The sequence below is a fragment of the Alligator mississippiensis genome, chromosome 4 (assembly GCF_030867095.1).
Source record: "Alligator mississippiensis isolate rAllMis1 chromosome 4, rAllMis1, whole genome shotgun sequence".
Taxonomy (NCBI): domain Eukaryota; kingdom Metazoa; phylum Chordata; order Crocodylia; family Alligatoridae; genus Alligator; species Alligator mississippiensis.
The window spans coordinates 110157669-110179717 of NC_081827.1; the positions used below are offsets into that span (position 1 = coordinate 110157669).

General features: G+C 42.5%; 1 protein-coding gene across 1 annotated transcript in view; it reads left to right on the forward strand.

Moving 5' to 3' along the window:
* The window catches only part of TMEM178B (transmembrane protein 178B), a 332549-nt gene that overhangs the window by 103741 nt on the left and 206759 nt on the right, over window positions 1-22049 (forward strand). Inside the window, exon 3 of the mRNA XM_019489247.2 lies at window positions 18052-18165. Coding sequence (XP_019344792.2) covers window positions 18052-18165 — 114 coding nt within the window. The remainder of the gene's footprint in view (window positions 1-18051; window positions 18166-22049) is intronic.

Consider the following 22049-nt stretch of genomic DNA (forward strand, 5'->3'; position numbering starts at 1 on the left):
ACTAAGAAAAAAAGGGACACAAAATGCTTGTAACCTGATAGCACAGTTCATAAATCTATGAAAGAAACAGACAGGCAGCCACCTTGAAATGAGATTTGACTTCCTGCCAAAGCTCTATAGGGAAAGAAACCAGGACAAGCTGCATCCACTCCCCTGAACATTACTCAGCCAGGGTTAGCTGTGCGGTGGCTTTGTAGTGCAATGCTTTAGTTGTCTACAACCTATGAACTATCCTGCTCAGAGCTTTAATTTTTGTAGGGTGAATCTTTTGGTTTGTGGTTGTCCGGGAATAAGGAAATTGTTTTGCTTGAGAAGAACACTTGTAATAATAGTATCTGTGTACTGAAAATGAGGGGAAAGAGAAAGGGAGGGAACAAAAAAAAAGAAAAGAGGAGAAAAGGAAACCTAACAGTGTTGCTTCTCTCTATCCACTTCAAACAGCACCCTCTGATTTCCAGATGAAGCAGACAGCACAATAGTCAAGGTAGATTCATCTCACTCGTAAAACAATCTACTCTGCTTTCTGCAAAAAACATTAGTCCAGCAGCACTGGCAGAACTTGGATGGGAGTTAATTTTAATGATCCTTTAGAGCTTAGATTATTTGTTTTTAAAAGTTTATACATAAACAAATATTTTCATTGCTGATTTATTTTATAGCTGCCCTGTGAGGGTTCATGCTAAATGGTGCCATCCAGACTAAGTTATCTTTTTAAGGGTGGGGGGAAGGTATGTTCTCTGCCTCCATGCCTCCTGGAGTCCTAAGAATACATTGCTCCTGCTGCCTGGTTCGTGACAGCAGTATGTAGTACAAAGAGGGTGTATTTTAGGAATAGGAAGGGAGGGTGCAAGCAGTGGAGGAGGGTGATGTTTATGGCTTTAACCTCACAGTTTCATAACAAGTCATGCTTTCTCACATCATGTAATCCTTGGCAAAGAGGAGTTGGGACTGCCTGACAGGATATGGTAGAGTGCTCCTACTTCTTTTGCTCTCAGGATCCTCATGCATGACAGGCCATCCTGGCCCACCATTGACCCTCCAGGATGCAAGTCCTCATTTTCTATGGATTTTCTTCCTCATTTTCTTCGTCCTTTTCTGTGGCTCTGTCTGACTGATCTTCCAGCAGAAACATCTCCATCCCTCCCTATTTGAAGTTACTTCAGTCTGACAGGGTTTAAAAATGTACATCCCTGTCTCCCCTTTTCAATACCTCCTTTTTGTTCAGTAGGCCTCTGGCCAAGTGGCGGAAGTCAGAAAAGAAGCCACCAGTTTACTATTATCTCCCTATAAAATTTAATCATTCATGGTGATAACAATCTGCTCCTTCTCTGCATAGTCAACAATGGCATCATTTTGGTCCAGAAAAAAGGACCACACAGCACCACTGAAATTCAGCCCTTTCTGGAGTGCAAAGTAGCAGTCAGGAGGGAAACATACAAAATCTGACTAGCTTTATAGCAAGCCTGTTAAGTGTTTGGAGTTCCAGTGATAATCTGCCTTGGAGCTGTCTAGTGCTGAAACACTTAACATGCTGTACCACTGCAATCAGACATGATGAGTAATTTGCAGAAAACCCCTTTACTGATTTTATTGGACTTTCTTATAGCATGGGATTAGGGGTAAAGGAGCAGCCAAATGTCTGTCTGGCCTGTTCTTGAAATATCCAGGGATGCAGCTTCTGCAACTTCTCTAGGTACTCTGTTCCAATGTTTGACCACCCTAATAGTCAGAAAGCTCCTCCCAATCTCCAACCTAAATTTCCGCTGCTGCTGCTCGAGTCTGTTGTTCCTAGTCTTGTTCCCTACAGCCACAGACAAAAGCCCATCTCATCTTCTCTGTAATTACCCATCAGGTAGTTGATGACTGTTATCAAATCCCACCTCCATCTTCTCTTCTGCAGAGTAAGTAACCCTAGCTCTTTCAGTCTTTTCTCAGAAGTCATGCTTCCTAGGCCTCTAATCATTTTTGATGATGGACCCTTTTTAATCTGACTCTTTATGTGACGGACATTTTTAATCTGCCCACATCCTTCTTGAAGTGTGGTGCCCAAAACTGGGCACAATATATTTTAGGTGAGGCCTTACCAGTGCCAAAAAGTGGAAGAATCACTTCCCTTGATTTGCAAATAATGCTTCTCTTAGTACAACTCAGTATGTTGTTGGCTTTTTTAAAAACAAGAGCATGCTATTAGCTCATATTCAGCTTTTTATCCACTATGACCTCCAGGTCCTTCTCTGAAGTAGTACAGCCTAGCCACTCTCCACTCTGTACTTGTTCATGGAATAACTCCATTCCATGTGAAAGACTTGGCATGTACCCTTGTTGAATTTTATTTAGCTCATTATGGACCATTTTTCCAGTCTATTCAGGTCATTCTGGATCCTAGCTCTACCCTGTGGAGTGTTTGCAACTCCACCCAAATTGGTGTCATCTGCAAATTTGCTAAGTATACACTCAATTTCATAATTTTATTAATGAAAATATTGGAGAATACCAAACCCACAACAGACCCCTGGGGAACCCCACTTGATGTCCCCTTCCATTTAGACATCAAGCCATTGACTACTTGTTGAGCATAATGATCCAAACAATCATGTATCCACCTTACAGTACTTTCTTCTAGTCTATATTTCCTTAGGTTGTTGATGAGAATGTCATGGAAGACAGTGTCAAAAGTCTAGCTAAAGTCAAGATATTTTACACCCATTGCTTACCCCACATCCACAGAGCCTTTCATGTTATTATCATAAAAGAAAAATAGGTTGAAAATTAGGTGAAATCATGGAGTACCAGCATTCATAAACCCAAACTTCTACCTTGGACTAGTAAGAGACCGTAGACAAGTTTGAGCCCAGTGATGCTGTTCAAATGGGCTTCTCCTCCCTCGGAATTTGAATATTAATAATATCCAGTTGTGGGTTTGGACACTTTCTTCCACAGTTTTCAGAGAATCCCTAAAGTAAATATCATTATTTTACATTATTTTATAGATGGGGTAATCAAAGCACAAAGATTTTTTTTTCCATTCTTAAGTCATGTCTACATCATGGTGGTGATGTGTTCCAACCTGGCTGTTCCTGAGCACAACTCTTCCATAGGCAGGCTCCAAACCCAGAGATACTCCAGTGAAGATGCTTCAGGGTATGCTGTGTGACCTTTTGCAAGAGCTCAGTCTCCTGCAGCTTGTCTGTGGGTAGCTTCTGGGGGTGACCTTGGGGTGGCCGCACCAGCATGCTTCTTGGCTTGGAGCATGCTTACAGGAGCCAGTGGGTAAGGCATGCACAGGGATGGTGCTTCTCTGACATACCACTATTACCATATAGGCCTACTCTTAAATTGAAGCTATTTCCAATAGGCACTGTGTTTATACAACACAGCACAGTGGGGTCCAGGTTGATGCCTATAGCTAGTAGACACTAACAATTCAGAAAATTAATAATCATATAGATCCCATCAAATCTGTGGTAGGTCTGAAGGTAGAACAAAAGATCTTTATCTTGGTTTGAACCACTAGACAGCTGTACATTTTGATATAAAAAGTGGTGGTAAAAGATGCATAATACAAACTTTGCAAGCCAACATGACAAACGAAGCTTTCAGGGTCCCCTTATTTCTGGTATATTTCGGTCCTTTGTCTTAGCGTACCTAATTAACATGAAAGTCCATAGGCAGCTGACTAGTATGTTAGATGACTCTAGGGACAAATGCTTGCTGATGTCTCCCTGACTCCATCTCCCATCTTTTCTTTTGTCTTCAGGAAAGAAGAGGCAGTTGCTGGAGGGTGGAAAATCCTACCTGGAAATCTCTTTGGTTTCTAGTTACCAAGGGATTTTCCTTTCCTGCCCTACTTGCTCACTCATTGATATTGGAAAAGTCATTATCAAACCAGAGGGATTTTATATTGCTGATAAGTCTTTTCTTTAACGTAATAAATTACAAAGGACTGATCTGCAGACTCACACTCTGTGCGTGTTCTTGGCAGAGAGGGTGGAGAGGGTTTCTTATTTTTCTGTACCACGGATTTGGTCACACTCAGGCATGTTCAATTTATTTTCTTTTTGGCAGCCCCAGGTTAGAATATTCTGTCCAAACCAGGGAGCCACAGAGCTGGCATCAAATGGCTATTGGCTATGGGTGGGAGAGGCAGGCATTGTTCAGGAAGAAAACTGTGCATCATCCATAAGTCCAGGAAACAGAAGCCAGCTGCATTTTTAACCAGTGAGCTATAGTCATATTACAGGAATATAAGATATCAATAAACATACACCTTTGAAATCTGAGCCTTACCCCAACACCTTCTTCTGTTTCACTCTCCACTTTTCTTCTTCCATAGAGCTTTAAAGAGGTATCTGTTTTGTTTTGTATACTCCCGTTGTATGCCTTTCCATCCTCAAGGGTTAGTACTGTGAACCCTGTCCTTGTACCTTTGCTAGGTCAGATGATACTATTTTTAAGTACATCTATGTTCATCATAAATGTCTAGTGAGGTCATCAGTGCCCTCTTGACCTCAGTTTCCAGAAATGAAACCTTTGTTTCTAGCATGGTCACACAGACTACTAAATACTAGGACACGGCACCTGGTCATCCTCTACTCCTCTTGTGGATTTTCTTGAGATACGGGACAAATATATTCATGAAAACACTCTGGACTAAGGGTAAGAATGTGCATCTCAGCTGTGTAATTGCTGTAATAATCTGTTGCCCAATTTATCCTTTTAGGCTGTACTGTTTGCCATGTTTAAAAATATTTTTTATTGGATGATTTGAACAAAGTTTGTTTGTTAGGCTTGTAGTGCATTAGTCCCTTCCCAGTACTGCAGCTGGTCCTTTCCCTGATGGCTGAAATATCTGGACAAGATCAACAAACAGCTGTCTTTCTGTGCTATGATTCCTGTCACAGTTCTTGTCATGAAGCCTTGTAATACAAAACCCTAGGGAATTGGGGAGTTAGGCCAATAGTGTGGGGGTTTTTTATGATTTTTTTCAAGGAGTGGCTTATTTTATTAAGTTAACTTATCTTGATCACTCCCACAGGGTGGGGGTCCCTAGAGATGGCCATGATGCCCCTAGGGCCCTGTGACTGTGCCAGAGTCACCCTGTGGGTGCCTTCTAATCTCTCCTGCCACGTCTTGATGGTTAAGATAATAGATAGCAGATAGGGAGGCTGCCATCAAGTTGCTATGCAGTCACAGTCCTGGTGGACCCCACTAAACCATGTGTGTTTTTAGACCCCTTGCTGGGTCCCACTTTAAGTGCCTTCCGAGACACCCCTAGCCTTATGGGTTAGATGCATGGCTCCAAAACCGTCCCTTTACCACGCCCCATGCATCACAGGTGATATGCAGGGAGGGAGCACAGACAGCGCTGTGGAGGGACAACATTTGAATTTTAGGATATTTTAGGAGCTCCTGGAGCCCCTCAGTCCTACCAGCAGTGGAATGGCAAACAAGCATCTCTGAATAGAGCTCCTGCAAGAGCTCCTTCTCCCTGGTTGCTGCCAGAGCACTAACTACCTCCAGTCTCAGCCCTGGGGCTTATATGTGCCCAGGGCCCTGCCGCCTTCTGGTCAGCTGACCAGCTACAGGTGCAGGCTAATTCCCTCATTAGCCTGCTTCCATAGCAACCTGCACCTGTGGGTTTCCACCTGGCTCCTAGGGCCCTCTTTCTAGGTGGTCTGCCTTTAAGGAGCAGGCACACCTTAGTGCCCTGTGACACTCACACCACACCCTCCATCAGACATGGCCCATTACAGATATGCTATGCATCTTTCCTGATCTTCAGCTGACCTTGCATTCAGTGAGCTGAAGCACCATCTCTTTTGAGCCTCTAAGAAGCCAAACATAGATGTTGTCAAAATGGGAGGGAAGAAATTTAAAGGATAGGTTATTATCTGTGCGTTCCATTATCTAACCAATGTTGGGTTTATGACATTCATAGGCAGCATAAGAGATTCTTATCATACAAAATTGCAGTACTTGCTTAGTCTATGGCTAAGCAGGGATTGTCTACTATTCAAGCAGCTAAGACTTTAACTTTTGTGAAGTAGTTATAGGAAAAAACTATAAAGAGATTTGTTCACCCGTACTTGCAGTTACTTAAATGAAGGGTTAGTGTCTGCATCTCAACAAACATCCTGCCATTAGTAGGAGGGGCTATGCTATTTATAGGGTAGTAAATGGGACTAAGAATCAGAAGACTAGACTTTTGCCACTGGCATCGTATGTTACCCAAGACAAGGTAATGACATCTGCCTTTGTAGGATGCCTTCAATTCTTCACACAAAAAATGCCACGACAATACCCTGTGTTTATGAATTAGAAACAGAAATAGGTTTTTAAACAGGATAAAATTAATAGACTAAGATAAAATATAATGCACTGATTTTAGGATTTAAAATTAATTGTAATGATAGGATACTACTCCACAAGTTCCTGGGGTGCTGAAGTACAATGCAATTTAAATCATTTGTAAAACCAACCCTTACAATGAAAGAACTCTGTATCCTTTAATGGTTTAAATGAAACTAGAAGATAGATGAGCTAGGGAGGAATACAGCCCAAAAAGGAATAATGGAAGGCCTCAAAGGTGGGGATCCTCTCTTTTCTGTTCATACAGTACCCTGTGCAATGGAATGTCATTCCCAGTCAGTCCCAGTTTGGGACTTTGTGGGGAAGATCCTATTCCATCTTTTAGGCATCTGAATGGCACTTATGCATCTAAGTGTCCAGGTATGATCCTATACCAGCCTGTTCAAGTCCCTGAAAAGCCTTCACTGGAAAAGGTAGATGCGTTCACCTCTACCCTGCTTTCTGAGACTTCATCTTAGGGATAACATGAAGACGTATAACATTAATGCATCTATTTTTGTTTCTCAGAGACTTGAGCAGGGTGTAGTAGAAGCCTGATTGGACACTTAGACATCTAAGTGAGGTGCCAGCGAGGTGCCTAATAGGTAGTATAGAATTGGCCCTGGATATTACCATAATGTAAATATTTACTACTGTTAGTACTAAGGGTGGAGGTAATAAATATTGACCTAACAATGACCATAAAGTAAAAGTCAAACTCCCTAGTTTGTCCTTATCAAGTGTAAAAGCATTGATTAAAAATATGGATTGCGAAGGGAGTTCATTTCTGTGCCCTGTGGCTGACTACCACGAAGGCAGGATTGCCTCCTAACCTCCTCTTCTCATCTCAGGCCATTCAGACAAAGGGAGCACTTTTACACATGCTCCAGGAATGGTGATGGTGGTGGTGGGGTGCTCCAAGAGCCGCTCTAATTAAAGCGCCACAGTGTCTCGCGTATCATTAATTGAGTCTGCTCCAGCATGGTAATTACCACGCTCCAGCAACCTCTCGCATCCTTCATTGAACAAGTCACCATTTTGAAGCACGGGGATGGTGATACATGAGACACTATGGTGCTCACTTAATCAATTCTACTCCAACATGCTGTCAGAGCAGCCTCCACGCTCATGTACAGGTACTAAGGATGACTCTCAGCAAGGGAAGGTTCAAGTCAGGTCTTGAACACAGTTATGGCTGACTCTGTTATGAGGTATAAAAAAACAGCTGGGTTAGTGTAGAGTCAGCCAAGTGCAGGGGTGGTGGCGAAAGAGCAACAGAACTATAGCTGCTCCTACAGTTTGGATACATATGTGCCTTTTGGATAACATTTGTTATTGCCATGAATAAATTTATTCTAACCTACTTAATGGCTACTGGGGCATCTTCAAAATTCTCTTTCAACTTATGAACCCTGCCTGGCAGGCAGCAGAAATGCTCTCAGTCTATCTTGCTCTGGCCAGAAAATGTTTTTTATGTCGGAGTGAGTGGGAGATGGTTTTTGCACAACGACCCTCTGATAGGATTTGACAGTGCAGACAAGGGGATATGAGAAGAGGTAGATTACTCATACAAATTACATGAGTCTGTTCTACAGTTGAGGGAATGTTGTACTGCAAAACAGCACTCCCAAGACTATACTAACCCTTCAGTAGGTGCCTCCTGTATGAGAAAGTTCTTATCCCTTAATAACAGACTCAATCCATTTAAATATATATTGCCTCTTTTAGTCTAGACTAGTGTAATTTTTTTTTTTTTTTTTTTAGTATTATATGAGTACTTTTTTTTCGCCATTTTTGGCAGCCTTAAATAAGCTGTAGATGTTATTGTAGCTGCTTGTTTTTCTCCTGTGCTTTCAGTTTTGCTACCTAGTCATGTTACCTGGGCTGCCTTCTGCTGACCAGTTCATTTAGACTGACATATTGAAATTTGTACAATACTTTTCTGCATATATTCTACAAAGAATAAATGCTTGGATTCTCCCCTGCATCTGAGCATGGTCGGCTATGGTATAAAGCCATGTCCTCTAAAACTGATTACAACCTCTTGATTCCCAGTTGCCCTGCCCTGGTGCAGGTTGCTCTCACTTTCATCCCAAGCTGATGTTATACGATTGGAAGATGTCCTCTCCTGCTCATGCTCTCTCCCTCTCTCTCTGCTGCGCAGAAATAGAGGAACTGCCTCTTCCATGTTTCTATTCTCCTGAATGTTCCATTGATTATTTTCAGCTGTCCCCAGGCCTTTTTGTACTGCTTGCTCTATACTAAGTTCTCATGGCAGAATGGAGGGTCCAGCCTTAGAGTGCGGAAATAATAATACACATGCAAATTTAGCCAGAACAAAGTGCTTGAAAGCCACCTAAGAGGGAGGCTTTTCTTTTTTTGGGTCCTTGTGTGACACAGTATTTAGCAGAATTCACAGATTCATTGGACTCTGACAAGGCCATGCCCTGAGCACTTTTGCTATGATCTTGAACTTGTGACCTTTGGATAATCAACTGTGTACTTTGGTGCCTGCTCCACCCCAGCCCTGCTAAGATAGATGATTCAGAGCTAGAGTTCCTGGACACGAGGTCATATGATGCTACTGCAAAATTATTCAGAGAATAAATAAGGGCTCAGGTTAGTGCAATGATGTAGTTGGAAAAATGCTTTTTTTGAACTACATCCACTACCCTCTCCTCTTGCCAATTGTTCCTCAAGACCCACTTTCTGTGTATGAGCAAACAAACACTCACAGTCTCTAGGTAAGCGATTCTCAACCAGGGTGCCATGGCACCCTGTGGTGTTGCCAGATCTTTTGAAGGGTACCTCGAGGTGTGAGGAGATAAGCAAGGTGTTAGGAAATAAGCAGATAAAATGGTAGATATGTGCAGGCTCAGGCATTTCCCTGCCTGGATGATCCCCTATCCTCACTGCCAGGTCCCGCTGCAAAAAAGTGAGCACTGTAATCTATAAATCAGTTTTTGAAATGGGATGCCACTCAATTTACAAAAGTTATGGAGGGCTGCCTCGAGTCCAGCGAGGGGTGCCTCAAGTCCCAAAAGGTTGAGAACCACTGCTCTAAGTCAAGGAGAGACCTGGGGACTGGTGATTTTCTTTATATGGTCCACGGGGTTCAGAATTATCAAATTGTACTGTAAGACGCCTAGGAACTGTGGTGTGACTGCATGATTTTCTCCCAGTCACCATTGTCCTCACCCATCATCTTGCATCTTGTTTGTCTTTTGGTTACAGATGCTTCAAGGAAGGGCCTAGCCTTCCATTTGTTTGCATAACACCTAGCATAGGGAAGCCTTAGATCTGATTTGGGCCACTGGGTGATAGTCTAAATAGCAATAATCTGATAAATGGATGTGTAGAAAGGACACAGTCAACTATGAAGCTAAGATTCTTTGCCTTTCCCCCTACTTCTAATTAGCCCCTTTACAAAAGAAGAAGGGGCATCTTTATTATTTATGGTCTCTACTCACTGACAACATTTGTTTTCCTAGTGTTTATCACAACAGATCTGAGGTGCCCAGCAGGCAGCTCATGGGCTAAGAGATGTACAATCAGCTTATTTTGCACTTTCTATTCCATATTTAGAAATTATCCTGCCCAGTGCCCCACACTCAGTTACAGTTAACAGCTGAAGGGTTCTCTCATGTGAGCAGATGGTCTGGGCTTTTTCTTGGCAAAGTGATGTCCTGAGAATGCCTGTTAATGGTAGCACAGCCACAAAAGTTGCGTTAAACAACTGGGAAGGATGGGGCAAAGCAAAGCATGGTGAGTGTTGGGCAACAGCATGTTCATCCAAAAAGCAGATTTAACTCGGAGGGAAAGACTCTTCAAAGCAGACCTAATGAGTCCAGCGTGGGAACAGTCTATCTTACCTACAAAGAGGCTGCATCTGCACAAGTCATTTAGTACTTGCATAACCAAGTACTAAATGGCTGTGCAGTACCTGGTGTTACTGTGCAGTAGCATCCCTGTATGGTTGCCTGGTGATGCTTGCTGAGCAGTAGCTCATTACTTCTGCGCAGTAGCGTCACATTATGGTTTGTGCCCCACAGTGCTACTGTACAGTACTAATAAGCTACTGCACAGTAAGTGCCTCGTGTAGACACAGCCAAAATGTTTCAAATGTATTTTGGAGGTTACTTGAAATAATTGCTTATTGGCAAAACAGCATCCAATAGTCAAAATTTTCCTGCTTCGTCAACACCATTCTCTTCCTACATATGGAAAAAATTGAGCGGGCTTGAATGCTGACACTGGGCCAAAAAATTGCAAATTGGGATTTTTCTGCTTTTGCCTCTTCCTAGTGTTAGTCACCAGCTATGGTTATTTCAGGAAAATCGTTCTTTTGGATGGCATGCACTTGTGCAGTGGCGGCTCAGTTACCTTTTATTAAAATGTGTGAAAAACTGTGGGATTCAGACTAAAGCTGTTATACTCCCTGATTATTTAATCCAAACAAACCCACCTGCATGATTCTGAATGTGAGTGAAGGAAAATTCAGAAGAGAAGAAGAATTTTGCCTATGGGCCATTTTTGAAGAAGGCAGTTAGCCTAAACATTTGTCCACATTTTAGTTTCATTTTTATGACTACCAGTGCTGCCTCCCTCCAGACTCCTGGTATCAGCCCATGTGGAATTTCTGAAACCCTCACAAAGGTCAGGTGAGGGACACTCATTCGACATGTAAACTCTGTGAACATTATCTAGACATATGGCACAGTCTGTATGAATGTTCTTTTAGTAAAGTGATCTTTAGAAAAGAGACTGCTTTGGGACTAACAGATCAGGCTGGGTCTGTAAGTGTGACCTTTTGGGAGGTGAGTTGAGACACAATGCACATTGTACTTCTGTAATGTGGGCTGTGGAGCATTTGAATTAATCCCTTTGTCATGTTAGGACTCCTGCTGGTAAAGTACTGGACTGAAATACCTCAGATACATTTGCCAAGCACATAACCAGCATGCTACTTTGTGGAGCTGTCATAAACTAGCAGTCTGGAGACCTGAAGAGGAAAGTGTGAATCCCTTTTTCTCAGCAGACGGAGAAACAGACTAGAGGGAAAGGCAGTTTTACATCTTGGAGCAGAAGAGAGTAAATATTTCCAGGGAAATTCCATTACACACAGTGGGCCATATTCTCATTAAGTGTAAATCAGTAACATCAGTGGATCTATATGTATTCTGTTATAAAGACCTGGCCCAGCATTTCCAGCCACCCCACATCTGCCTGGTGGTACCCTAAACTAGAGAAATGCATCTGGAGTAACTCATTTTGGAACCAGTTGATTTAGTCTGGTATAGAAGTAACATAGATGCAAGAGGAATTGGACCTGGTGTGCGCAGAGCTTGTAATCAACCCTGTAATTACATAGGAGCTGCTCATGGAATGAGATGGCTCCATCAATCTGTGAACATGGCTTTCCATCTGATATTCGGAAACTATAGAACCAGGCCAAACTCTGGCTCTGCCTCATCTCATTCTGCTTACAAGGCCCCACCATGCATACATAGCCTGTTCTGGCTGGAAAGGCTAAGATTTAGCCTGGTTTGCTGAGCTGTTGAAATATCAATGAGTCTTTACTAGCAATTGCTGTCTCAGTGACTCTTTATTGATCATTTAATTTTCATCTCCAAACATGCAGGCGTAAATAATTTTCATCCCTTTAAACCTCTTCAGTTTCCCCCACCTCCCTAACTTGTAAATAGCTGGACATGAAGATTAACACAAAAGTAAATGGATGTTTCCCTCTCCAGCACCCTATGGCCTGGGGACAGTTATTAATAGCTGAAATAAAAGAAGTGTTTCATAACTGTCCTCTTTGCTCCTGCTTCTCTGCCAGCCCCTTCCCCTGGTCCCTTGAGAAAAAGTGTGAGCTCATCATTTTCCAATGCAAATTCAGAGCTTGGTCTGATACTTGGCTGCTTCTCCTATCATGGATGGAATATTCATTCTTTCACCAGCTGAATACTTTCACGTTTGCTAGTTGTGCTTGTGTAGTACTTAAGAAACAGGACCATGAAAAGCGGTTCTGACACTTTCTGTATGTCCTTGAAATATATCTATCTTCTAAATCTCTCTGTATGGCTATACCTAGTTCCCCTCACTAATTTTTTATGAGTCTCCTTCCTGTCCCCAGACAACCACAATCTTAAAAATTTCCCCTGCACTAGTGGATCTGTGGCGCTCTTTATTTGGAAGCAAAGTGGAAAGAACTACAAAGGGGAAACAGAAGAGGGGAGGAAGTGGGAAGACTCCAAACTCATGTCTTTTGGGGTCCCACCCTCCAAGTGGCTGGCAGCCTACAATGAATAAAATTAAATTCTCCTTTAGATACAAGAGTGGGGGCTATTATCTTTTGAACCTGTTTTCCTTCACTTCTGCTTCTCTTGGGTACTGTTAGGGAAGCTGACCAGAGTGGCTAGAGCTAAGGGCCCTGGAATATCAGCAAATGCCAGGCAGAGGGCACAAACCAGAGCCCAGTAGTCTGAGATTCCAATGCCATGGGTGAGACCAAGAGGCAAATTCAATAAACTGAGCCAAAGTCAGGTGCCAAAGGTCTATACCAGCGTCTATAAAGCAAATGGATCAGGAACCAGAGGCTGAAAGCCAGATCCCAATCTGAAATCAGAACCCAGGGAAAGGAGGTTGGAACTACAAGTTCCTCTGACAATTGAAGGAAGCCATTAATGAGTGCCAGATTAACCCTCTCCTGACTCTTAAAGATGCTTTCCATAACATGCAGTCCTGACAATGGGGAAGACTGGAGAATCCTCCAAGCTATGCTGGGATGAGGAGGATTCAGTAAATACCATCATAAAACAACAACCTTGAAGGCTACCTTGACCTTTCTTCATCTGAGCTATGACAAAGATGACATCTGGGTCAGTGACTGCAAATTGACATTCATTTTGTTGTTCTCACCAACTATCACCATTTTCTTACCACCTTGGGAGGTTGCTTTCTGAAGCAGAACCTTCTGTCATGCAACTGTCAGACAGTTAGTTATGGCCTCTGCTATGCAGGATGTCAGACCATATGAATCTGTGAAACTGCCTCTAGAACGGTCAACCTGACTATGCAGATCAGAGTCTCCTAGGTACTTTTGAGGCCAAATCATTAGAACCAATGTGACCAAATGTCTGATAAAGTTTTCAAACTTTCTAACACTTCTCAGACTGGCTAAAGGGAAAGACTGTATGTTGGGACAGGTGTATGATGTGAAATATTTTCATTTTTTAAAAGAAAAAAATGGATACCAGCCTAGCAGTCCTCGAGACTAAAGTAATCTATAGGTCCACATAATGAGGGCAGAAGCTGTCAGCTTCCTTACTAATGGGTCGCACACCTTTTATTTACCTGCTTCATGAGGTGAGAGACTAGTTACTCCCTATGCCCATCCTTTGCTAGGACTGCCAGCAAGGGCAGCACTCAACATGCTGGCCATGTGGTGGGGATGCAGGCTAATGAACACCTGAACCAAGACCACAATATTGGAAAAGCACATTGGAAATGGAAGAGAGGGTGAGGAAAGCCAAAGAGTATCACTGCCATATTGTGGTGTGGTGGTTCTCTTGGGTGAAGAGAAGGAGCTATTAACTGTTAGTGGAGACCAAGGCTCTGTGGAGAATGGGAGTGGAAGTAAGCCATGTGAGCAGAGTGATAAGAGAAACACGGCATGGATAAAAATGCATGTAATAACTGTATTGGGTGATGATGCCTCTGAGGCCCTTGAGTTCTATTTTATCCTGTATCTCGGCTCTTCTTATTACAGAAGAAAGTACTGTGATGCAGTGAGTTACAGCTGCCTGAGCCTACAACAACCTAGCCCTGGCATCAATCAGAACAGTCTAGCTGCTGTAAATGATGTGTGCTACCATAGAGGAACAGAGCTTTGCTGTGCCCTGCCATCCCTCCGGCCTGGCTTTGCCCTTGACATGCCCCCTTCCTGGCACTTTACTTTGCTTGAGGAATGAGAGGGGCATCTGACTTCCTTTGGATGTATGCCAGCAGAAAATTCCTCTCCGTAAGGGGAGTAATGGATGTATTTCTCCTCTGATGTAACAGTTGTTTAGCCACATATGGTGGCCAGCCATGCTGTTCACAGTGGCTATCAACAAGATGATGGTCAGTATGATCTCCACAAATCCAGGCCCCAGTCACCTGTGCTAAAGGCAAAACTCCATGGTTTCATTAATATTGAATCTCTTGTGTCAGTGTAATCATGGGGAGAGACACTCCACTGATCAAATGGAAAAAAGGGGGTTAACTCTCTTTTGTTTTCTCTAAAGAGAGGAGACCACAAGTGCATACCCTCAAGAGTGCAGGGATTTTTCAGGAGTAATTCTGGGCCCCAACTGTAGTGACTGATGTTCTCCCAGGGCACTGTAGGAAGGCTCTGAAGACATAAGGTTTTTTTGGTTTTGTTTTGTTTTATACTAGGAGTGAGCCCTTCTCTGTAAAGAGGGGAAGTAGCAGTCTCTTCCATAAAACACTTAATATTAATTAGTCATCCTTTTATTTATGGTTGTGGAGGATCTTGGACAAAGGGAAGCCCTTTCCCAAACTTTCAGATGCTGATTCTCTTCTGGCACCAGTTGTTTAATATTACTCTTCTACTGACTACAGCAGTGACTCCAATGGCAAACAATCTTAGAACATGAGCCTGAGTTTACATCTCTGGCTATAGTACAATGTGGTTAAAATTGAGGAGTTTATGGAAGAGTGGAGTATTTTCCATTACAGCCCATCGGCCCTTGTCTGACATAAATAGTCACTAGACAAAGACAGTCACACCTCTTCTACAGGGAACATGCTCCACCAGTGGCCACTTCCCTATTGCCTGAAATGAATCAAGTGCTTCAAAGTTAAACAAGTGCTGTTTTGAACTGCATCTCCTGACTATTAAATTTAGTGACCACAGAAGGACAGTTTCATGGGCTTTAAACACAGAAGGGATCATCAGATCATCTTGTCTGACCTCCTGTATATATCAAGCATTACATTTCACCCAGGTACCCCTGGATTGAACCTAATACCTTGAGTCAGACCAAAGCATTTCAGTCTTTAGGGGTGCCTGTACATGAGTGCGGAGGCTGCTTTGAAGTGCTGTAATTGCAGTGCATTGGAAGAGACTCGATTACTTGATTAATTGATTATTCATTAATCAGTTAATTAATTACTCAATCGCGTAATGACCATGCTCCAGCCAGCCTCCGCATCTCATGTATCAGTGTCCCCACGCTTCAAAATGGTGGTGGGGGCACTTTTTCTAAAGCTTGCCAAACAGGCTTTAGATAAAGTGCCCCCACTGCCATTTTGAAGTGTGGGGACACTGATACATGAGATGCTCCAGGCGCTTTAAATAGAGCAGCCCTCAAAGCCTCTCTAATTAAAGCGCTCACTCCCAGAGCATCTGTATAGATGCCCTAGAAGACTAAACTATTGTGCGCCATGGGCAGACAACAGAAAAGACCAAGAAGCTGCCAATTCCTAAGACACCTGTAATAGTGGGGATTGATTAGGTGGAATATGCCCAGATGATCCCACCAGGAGAACCATGTTTCTTCCTGCTTCACCATTCTTGAGAGTTTCTTTTTACCACAAATGCTCTCTTTCAATTATCTATTAAACAATTGGCACAGGCCTTAGTTCAGGAAAGCCCTATGCCCTATTCAGGACAGCATTTAAACCCTTACTGAAGTTCCATAAAACTACGGGGACTTACGTATGTGCTTAAATTCCATCCTAAACTGAGGCCATAATCTCTCCCTTGTTGCATGGTGATGAGCAGTCCTTGCGAGATGCTGAGAGTGCTCACCTCTCATTGCATTAGGACTTAAAAGTGCTTTGCATCTCACTGGAAGTTAGTGCTTTGCAGTACCTGCTCTTTTTGTAATGGTTGTATTGTCTTAAAAATACTAAATAATGTACCAGTAATTAATTTTTCCAGGATTTGTGTTCCTTGAGATAATTCACGTCTCTGAATAGGTATCCAGTACCCTAAAGATTAAATCCTGACAAATAAGGATTTTCCATCTTTGTGCCAAAGTTTCCAATCCATGAAGGTAGCTGAACAAAAGTGGGCAGAGTAATTTTCTAAAGCGGCAAGGAGATGTTAAACTAATTACCAAGAAGGTTGCAATTTTAATTCTTTTTAGCTCTTTCTACGCTAGCTTTCTTTTTTTAAATACTATTCTTGATTCGAAACTTTAATTCTGGGCGTACATTTGGTGCCCAGATGGTGCAGGCACACGCAGAAGCCCATCACGCTGTCAGGGCAGGCGGATACATATGTAAATATTTTGCCTTTTTCTCTATAATATTTGGCTTTGTCTAATCTAATTGCTGTCAAAGGCAGAATGCTAAGAACACTTAAGAAAAGCAAACAATGAGGACCTCCAATGTTTGTGCTGCACTAACTTTGGAAGATGCTAACAGTCTGGGTTGTAACTAATAATTTTGTTGCATAATGCTGTACTCACACTGTGAATTCATAGTGTGTTGTTTCACTTCGTGCCAAGTAATGTTTTATGACCTAAGGCAGCTTAAAACCTACATTTCTAGAGGCATGAAAGCATGTTTAACCCTTTGGAACTGGGAGGCAGGCCTCTTGACATCACCTGCCAACTTTTTCATTTGTTTTATGTATATGTAGTTTATAGCTGTATTTATTATATTTAATGTATCATTTTATGTATTTTAATACATAAATACATCCATCATCTGCTATGTATCAAAGAAATAAGAGCTAGCTCCCCGCAGAAGACAGTGCATGACCAGTCAAACTGAAAATAATCTGCTTATTTCTTAAACACCAGATCAAAAGCCCATCAACATAAATATAAACTTGACTACAGTGGGCTGTGACTTAGACCCTTATTGCTTAGCAAGATGCTCTGAAGAAATAATGTTAGGGAGGGTGCTGGAGAAAGAGCTGTAGGAAACCCTTCTGGCTTTGCAACCATCCTCACATCCCTGAACCAGCATAAGCCATCATTTATGGGAAGCAACCATGCTCCTATGGGCATTCCTTTCATTGAGGGATATCTTAGGAAATTGAAATACAGAGTGAAAATTATTGTGGGGAGAGGGGAATGACTGAAGACGAGCATATAATGTCACCATTAAAACAAACAAAGTGGTATTGTAGACCTCTATCTTCTGTAGCCAATATGGGAAATTTCAGACACAAAATAAAGGGAGTACTATACTAGTTCTTCCATCCATGTTTACATCTGAAGTTTGTCCTTTTGGCTGGCATGCATTGCTGTGTCAGTTTCTATTTTGTCCTATTCTGGTTCTACCATTCCCATAACAATGGTGTTTGTGTCCCTTCCAGAGGGGAGCTAAGTGATATGGCAAGTATCTGTCACAGGTGGTTCTCTCTTTCCCTTTCTCTCTTCAGGGGAGAAAATCATGTGAAGATTGTTTTTCATAAAAGGTCTTATTTTACATAGGCTGCACTACATTTTTTCTTAATGAAGGAAAGATAAAAAATGTGCTTTGTATAATGCTAAAGGGGATAGCTGTAAAGGGGCCAAAGACAGACCTAGCAACCCTATTGGATTCAGTGGAGTGATGCGAGGAATACATTTGTATCTAAGTTTGTTATCTGGCAGCAGACCTCAGTTTGGAACATGGATAGGAGGTCATGTTGCTTTTGGGTAACAATATTTCATTGCTTTTCCTTTTTGCCTTTTCCAGGAGCAATTGATCAGTGCACATATATCAAGTACCACTACTCCTCAGCGACAATTCCCAAGAACCTCACCTACAACATCACCAAGACGATCCGCCAGGACGAGTGGCACGCCCTTCGTAAGTGTTTCAAGCTGCCTTCTTTCTTTCTCCTTGTGCTCAGATGAAAGGGGGTGGCAAGCAGTAAACATGAACTGGGTTTTTACAGACTACCGTGACAGAGGCCTTTGCTCATGTGCAGGTAGATCGATTTGCTGCACATATCCCTGGCTCTGTATATTTCTATCACTGACTAGAAATTCTGCATCAGCATGAAAATGTGTGTGGGGGGAGGTTAAACATTCATACACAGAGATTAATATTGAATTAAATCTGACAATGAATAACAAAATCAATGCTGTAATTTCTAATTCAATAAAATCTTCTGCATTTGAATATTTCTCCATGCATTTCATGCTGCTGCAGCATTTCAGGCTTCCAGCAGAATTTAGGAGATGTCCATAGCAGAAAGTTCTGGGTTTTGCAACTCCTGGGCAGGAATGACACCTCTCTCCTCTGAGAGTAGTAAGAGGAATGCTGCTCCTTACAGACTCAGGGATGGATTTTGGCTTCTGCTGATAATTGTGGCCACTGGCCACCAACTTGTAGCAGTTGCCAAAGCAATAAAAAATGACAGGGATGGAGTTGTCTTGACATGCACAGCTGGCCTTAGAGATTTTCTTCCTTATGGTCTTGGCGGTGGATAAGCATTTTCTCTGACAAAATGAAAGTGTTAGGATTTTAAATGAGAGGGAAGATGGCACAAGACAGGGTTTTGGGAAGGACTGACCTACCCCTAGAGGAGATTGGATGCCCTTTACTCCTCTGCCTGTGTGAAAGCAGCAAGCAGCTGTTTGAAATTAACAGGGAGCAGAAGTGATGGATGATGACTTTGGGGTGAGATTCTGAAAGGGACTGAGTCCCCACAACTCATGTTGGAATCAACTGATGAGAAACAAGTGAGGCCCCTGGCAGTCTTACAAATGGAAGCCCCTTCCACAGTGGCACAGATGTCGCTGTTATTTTTTAATGCTCTTCATAGCCTTAGGGAGGGCACAGCTCAGTGAAACAGTTTGTTTCTCATGTTCTTAAGGCCAGACCTCGTCTGAGATTTTGGTCAGTGATGCTTCAGGGTCTAGACAGTCAAGTCTGGACAAATATTAAGGAAATTCTTGAGGGCCTTACTGAATTTCTCCTCCTCTTTAAAAGCTGCTAACAGTATTATCGAATATGTATATTGGTGGGAATGTGTGCTTCTGAATGAATTTATTAAATTCAATTTGCTAAGTGAAAGAAAGTATGAACCCATTCCCTTGCAACCCTTCTGCTCCAGATAAAGCAGTAGGAGTCAATCGTGCAAAGTACTGAGTTGCTCTTAGTGCCCCTTAAATCGAGGATGCTCAGCACTTCATTCTGAACAGGTTACTGACTTTTACCTTTAAAAGGTGCAGAGTGTCTTTGTTACTCTAATTTTGTTCCTCTGTAAAAAAAAACAATTGTAAAACTGGGTTTCAGGTGATCATAAGAAAAATATGTTGGGCTGTGTGTTTTGTATTTTGGAGGTTCCCTTCCCCTCTCTTCTGAGCAATAATGACTGTTTAATGTCATCACTCCCTGTGCATCTTACTAATTAATGAAGGAATTTCTGTCTGGTTTTTTTTTCTTTACAGAACATGTATCTTTAAATAAGCAGTGTTTTGCATTATTGGATGTTGCAAAGGCATACATGGATTTTATTTCGATTTAAGCGTAATTGCTGCCATGTTCGGCCTTGTTGGTCCCTTGGCATGTTTCTCCCCTCCTCCTCCTAGTGCTGAGCTCTGTGGGGGAAATGCAAAGTGTCAGCAGCTGACTGCAATCTTTAGTAGCACGTTCTGCAGTCTCTGAAGTGGCAGTCTAGACACCGTGTGCTCACACATTTACATATCCGATTTGGTCCGCGGCACTTTCGGGGCAAAGCTGTTGTTTATTTCCTCACTGTGGAAGGTGCACTGAATATGTGGGTGTGCGCACATATTTCTGACCTAAATTTTCCTGCTTCTTCATGAGTCAGATGAGTGTAGGTAGGTCGTTGTATAAGACAGAGATGTGATTCTGTCCATCTTTGCAAAGGCAAGTTTGGAGAGAAACACCCAGACAATGCTGTGTTTTCCATATGTCAGCTGGCCTTGTGCTGTGTCTTTAGATTGCAAAGTATTGGATTTGTGGGGTTTAGCCACTGTAGTCTGACATGTGTGCTTAAAAATGAACTCATGCCACACTTATATTTACTATTTTAAGTTAGATGTGCTTTTGTGTGTCATCTTTTAGTTTTAAAAGATGGTAGTGGATAAGGCTAGCTTCATTAGCAATCTTCTGTCTGTTCTAGATGGTCTTAATTTCAGAGGACTTCATGGTAAGGTTTCATGCACAGACCTTCCTACCCATCCCTCTCACCCATGGACAGTGGGTTGTACACCTTGTTTCATCCACATCACCACCTCCAGTTGTGGGCCAGGCTATAGTTATTCCAGCTGCTGAAGATATTTCTGGACATTTTTCATTTTAATAGATCCACTTCTCTCAACCCAGCTGGACTCACTCAAGAAATAGCATGTATTTGTATGCCAGTTGTAGCTGTGCACATCCAGAACAAAGGAATCCAAGGTAGGGTTTTTGTTTTTGGGGTGGGGGGGTTAGTAGCTACAGCCAGCAGAAACCAAATTATATTTTGTGGTGAACAAAACAAGTATGCCATTGCTTCTCTGTCCATGGCTTCAGTCCAGCTCAGGGCAGTTGAGGTCAGAAGTGGTTGTAATCAGATGACTATGGAGAAATGAACTGTTGATGCTGATCTGGTTTCATGTCTTTGATACTATCACGATTAATACCGAGTAGAAAAGCCTACAGAAGATGAGACTTGAAGGTGTAACTCCCCTCCTATTTTCCATGCTGATCCTTCCCAGCAAGAGTGAAGGGAGAGTGCCAGTGCTGCATGGAGAGAGATTTGAGCTATTTCTCTCTTTGGGCTACCCATTCTATGGCTACATGGGGTGGAGGGGGGAACTGGGAAAGGGTATATAGTTCAGTAGCACCTCACCCCGTTCCTGCTTGCCACTACCCCTTCTCCAAAATGGAGGTGACCCCTAGCTGAAGTTGCTGCTTCCCCTTGTTACCTCTGTGTCTCTGTAGCAATGGTTTCCCTTTCCCCACACATAGGAAGCAGATTGCTTAGCTGAAGCTAGGAAGGAAACTAGGAGGTAAGTCTGTTGCCTTTGCTACAGTTCTGCTTGGCTTCCTAACAGGCTGTTAAGTGGGGAAGTGAGAGACAGCAAGACCCCTACTCATGTCCCATGGTTTGTTCTTTCTCAGACCAACAGTCAAAATTGCTGCTCCGCTAAGCTACTTCTCAAGTGTGGGAGTGGGTGGGAGAATGATCACTAACGTGAGGCAGGAGACCTTAGTGACACCAGTCAGCACAGCAGAGCTGTCCTCTATCTGTCCTTTCAGCAATGCACCAGAAGAATCCAGGGGAGAGGCTGGGCCCAGAGGAATGGCTGGAATGGACTTTAGCAGTTTTGATTTTAGCTTTTTCTCATTCTGTTTGACATTTTCAAGATGGAACCTTTGCTCCAAATTGATCGCCTGTGGCAGCAAGAGCTGGGGAAATAGGACTTTACTTCTTTACAGTCAGTTCCTCTCAATAGTCTCTGGTTTAAATAGGGATGGAGGGAAGGGTGACTGTAGGTATGCCAGTTCTCTCTCATCAAGCAATAAATATTAATATAATTAGACAAAACTAATATCTATATAAGTTGAGAGAGGAAGGGAAGAGGGAAGGAAAAGAACATTGTGTCCAACAAATTTAGCATGCACAGCTGTCTCTTTCTGGGAAATGCAAATATGCTGATAAGGCCAAGATATTGTAAGTGCATTTCCTAAATATTACGCTATGGCCAAAGCAAGTGTCTACTGCATGGTTGTCC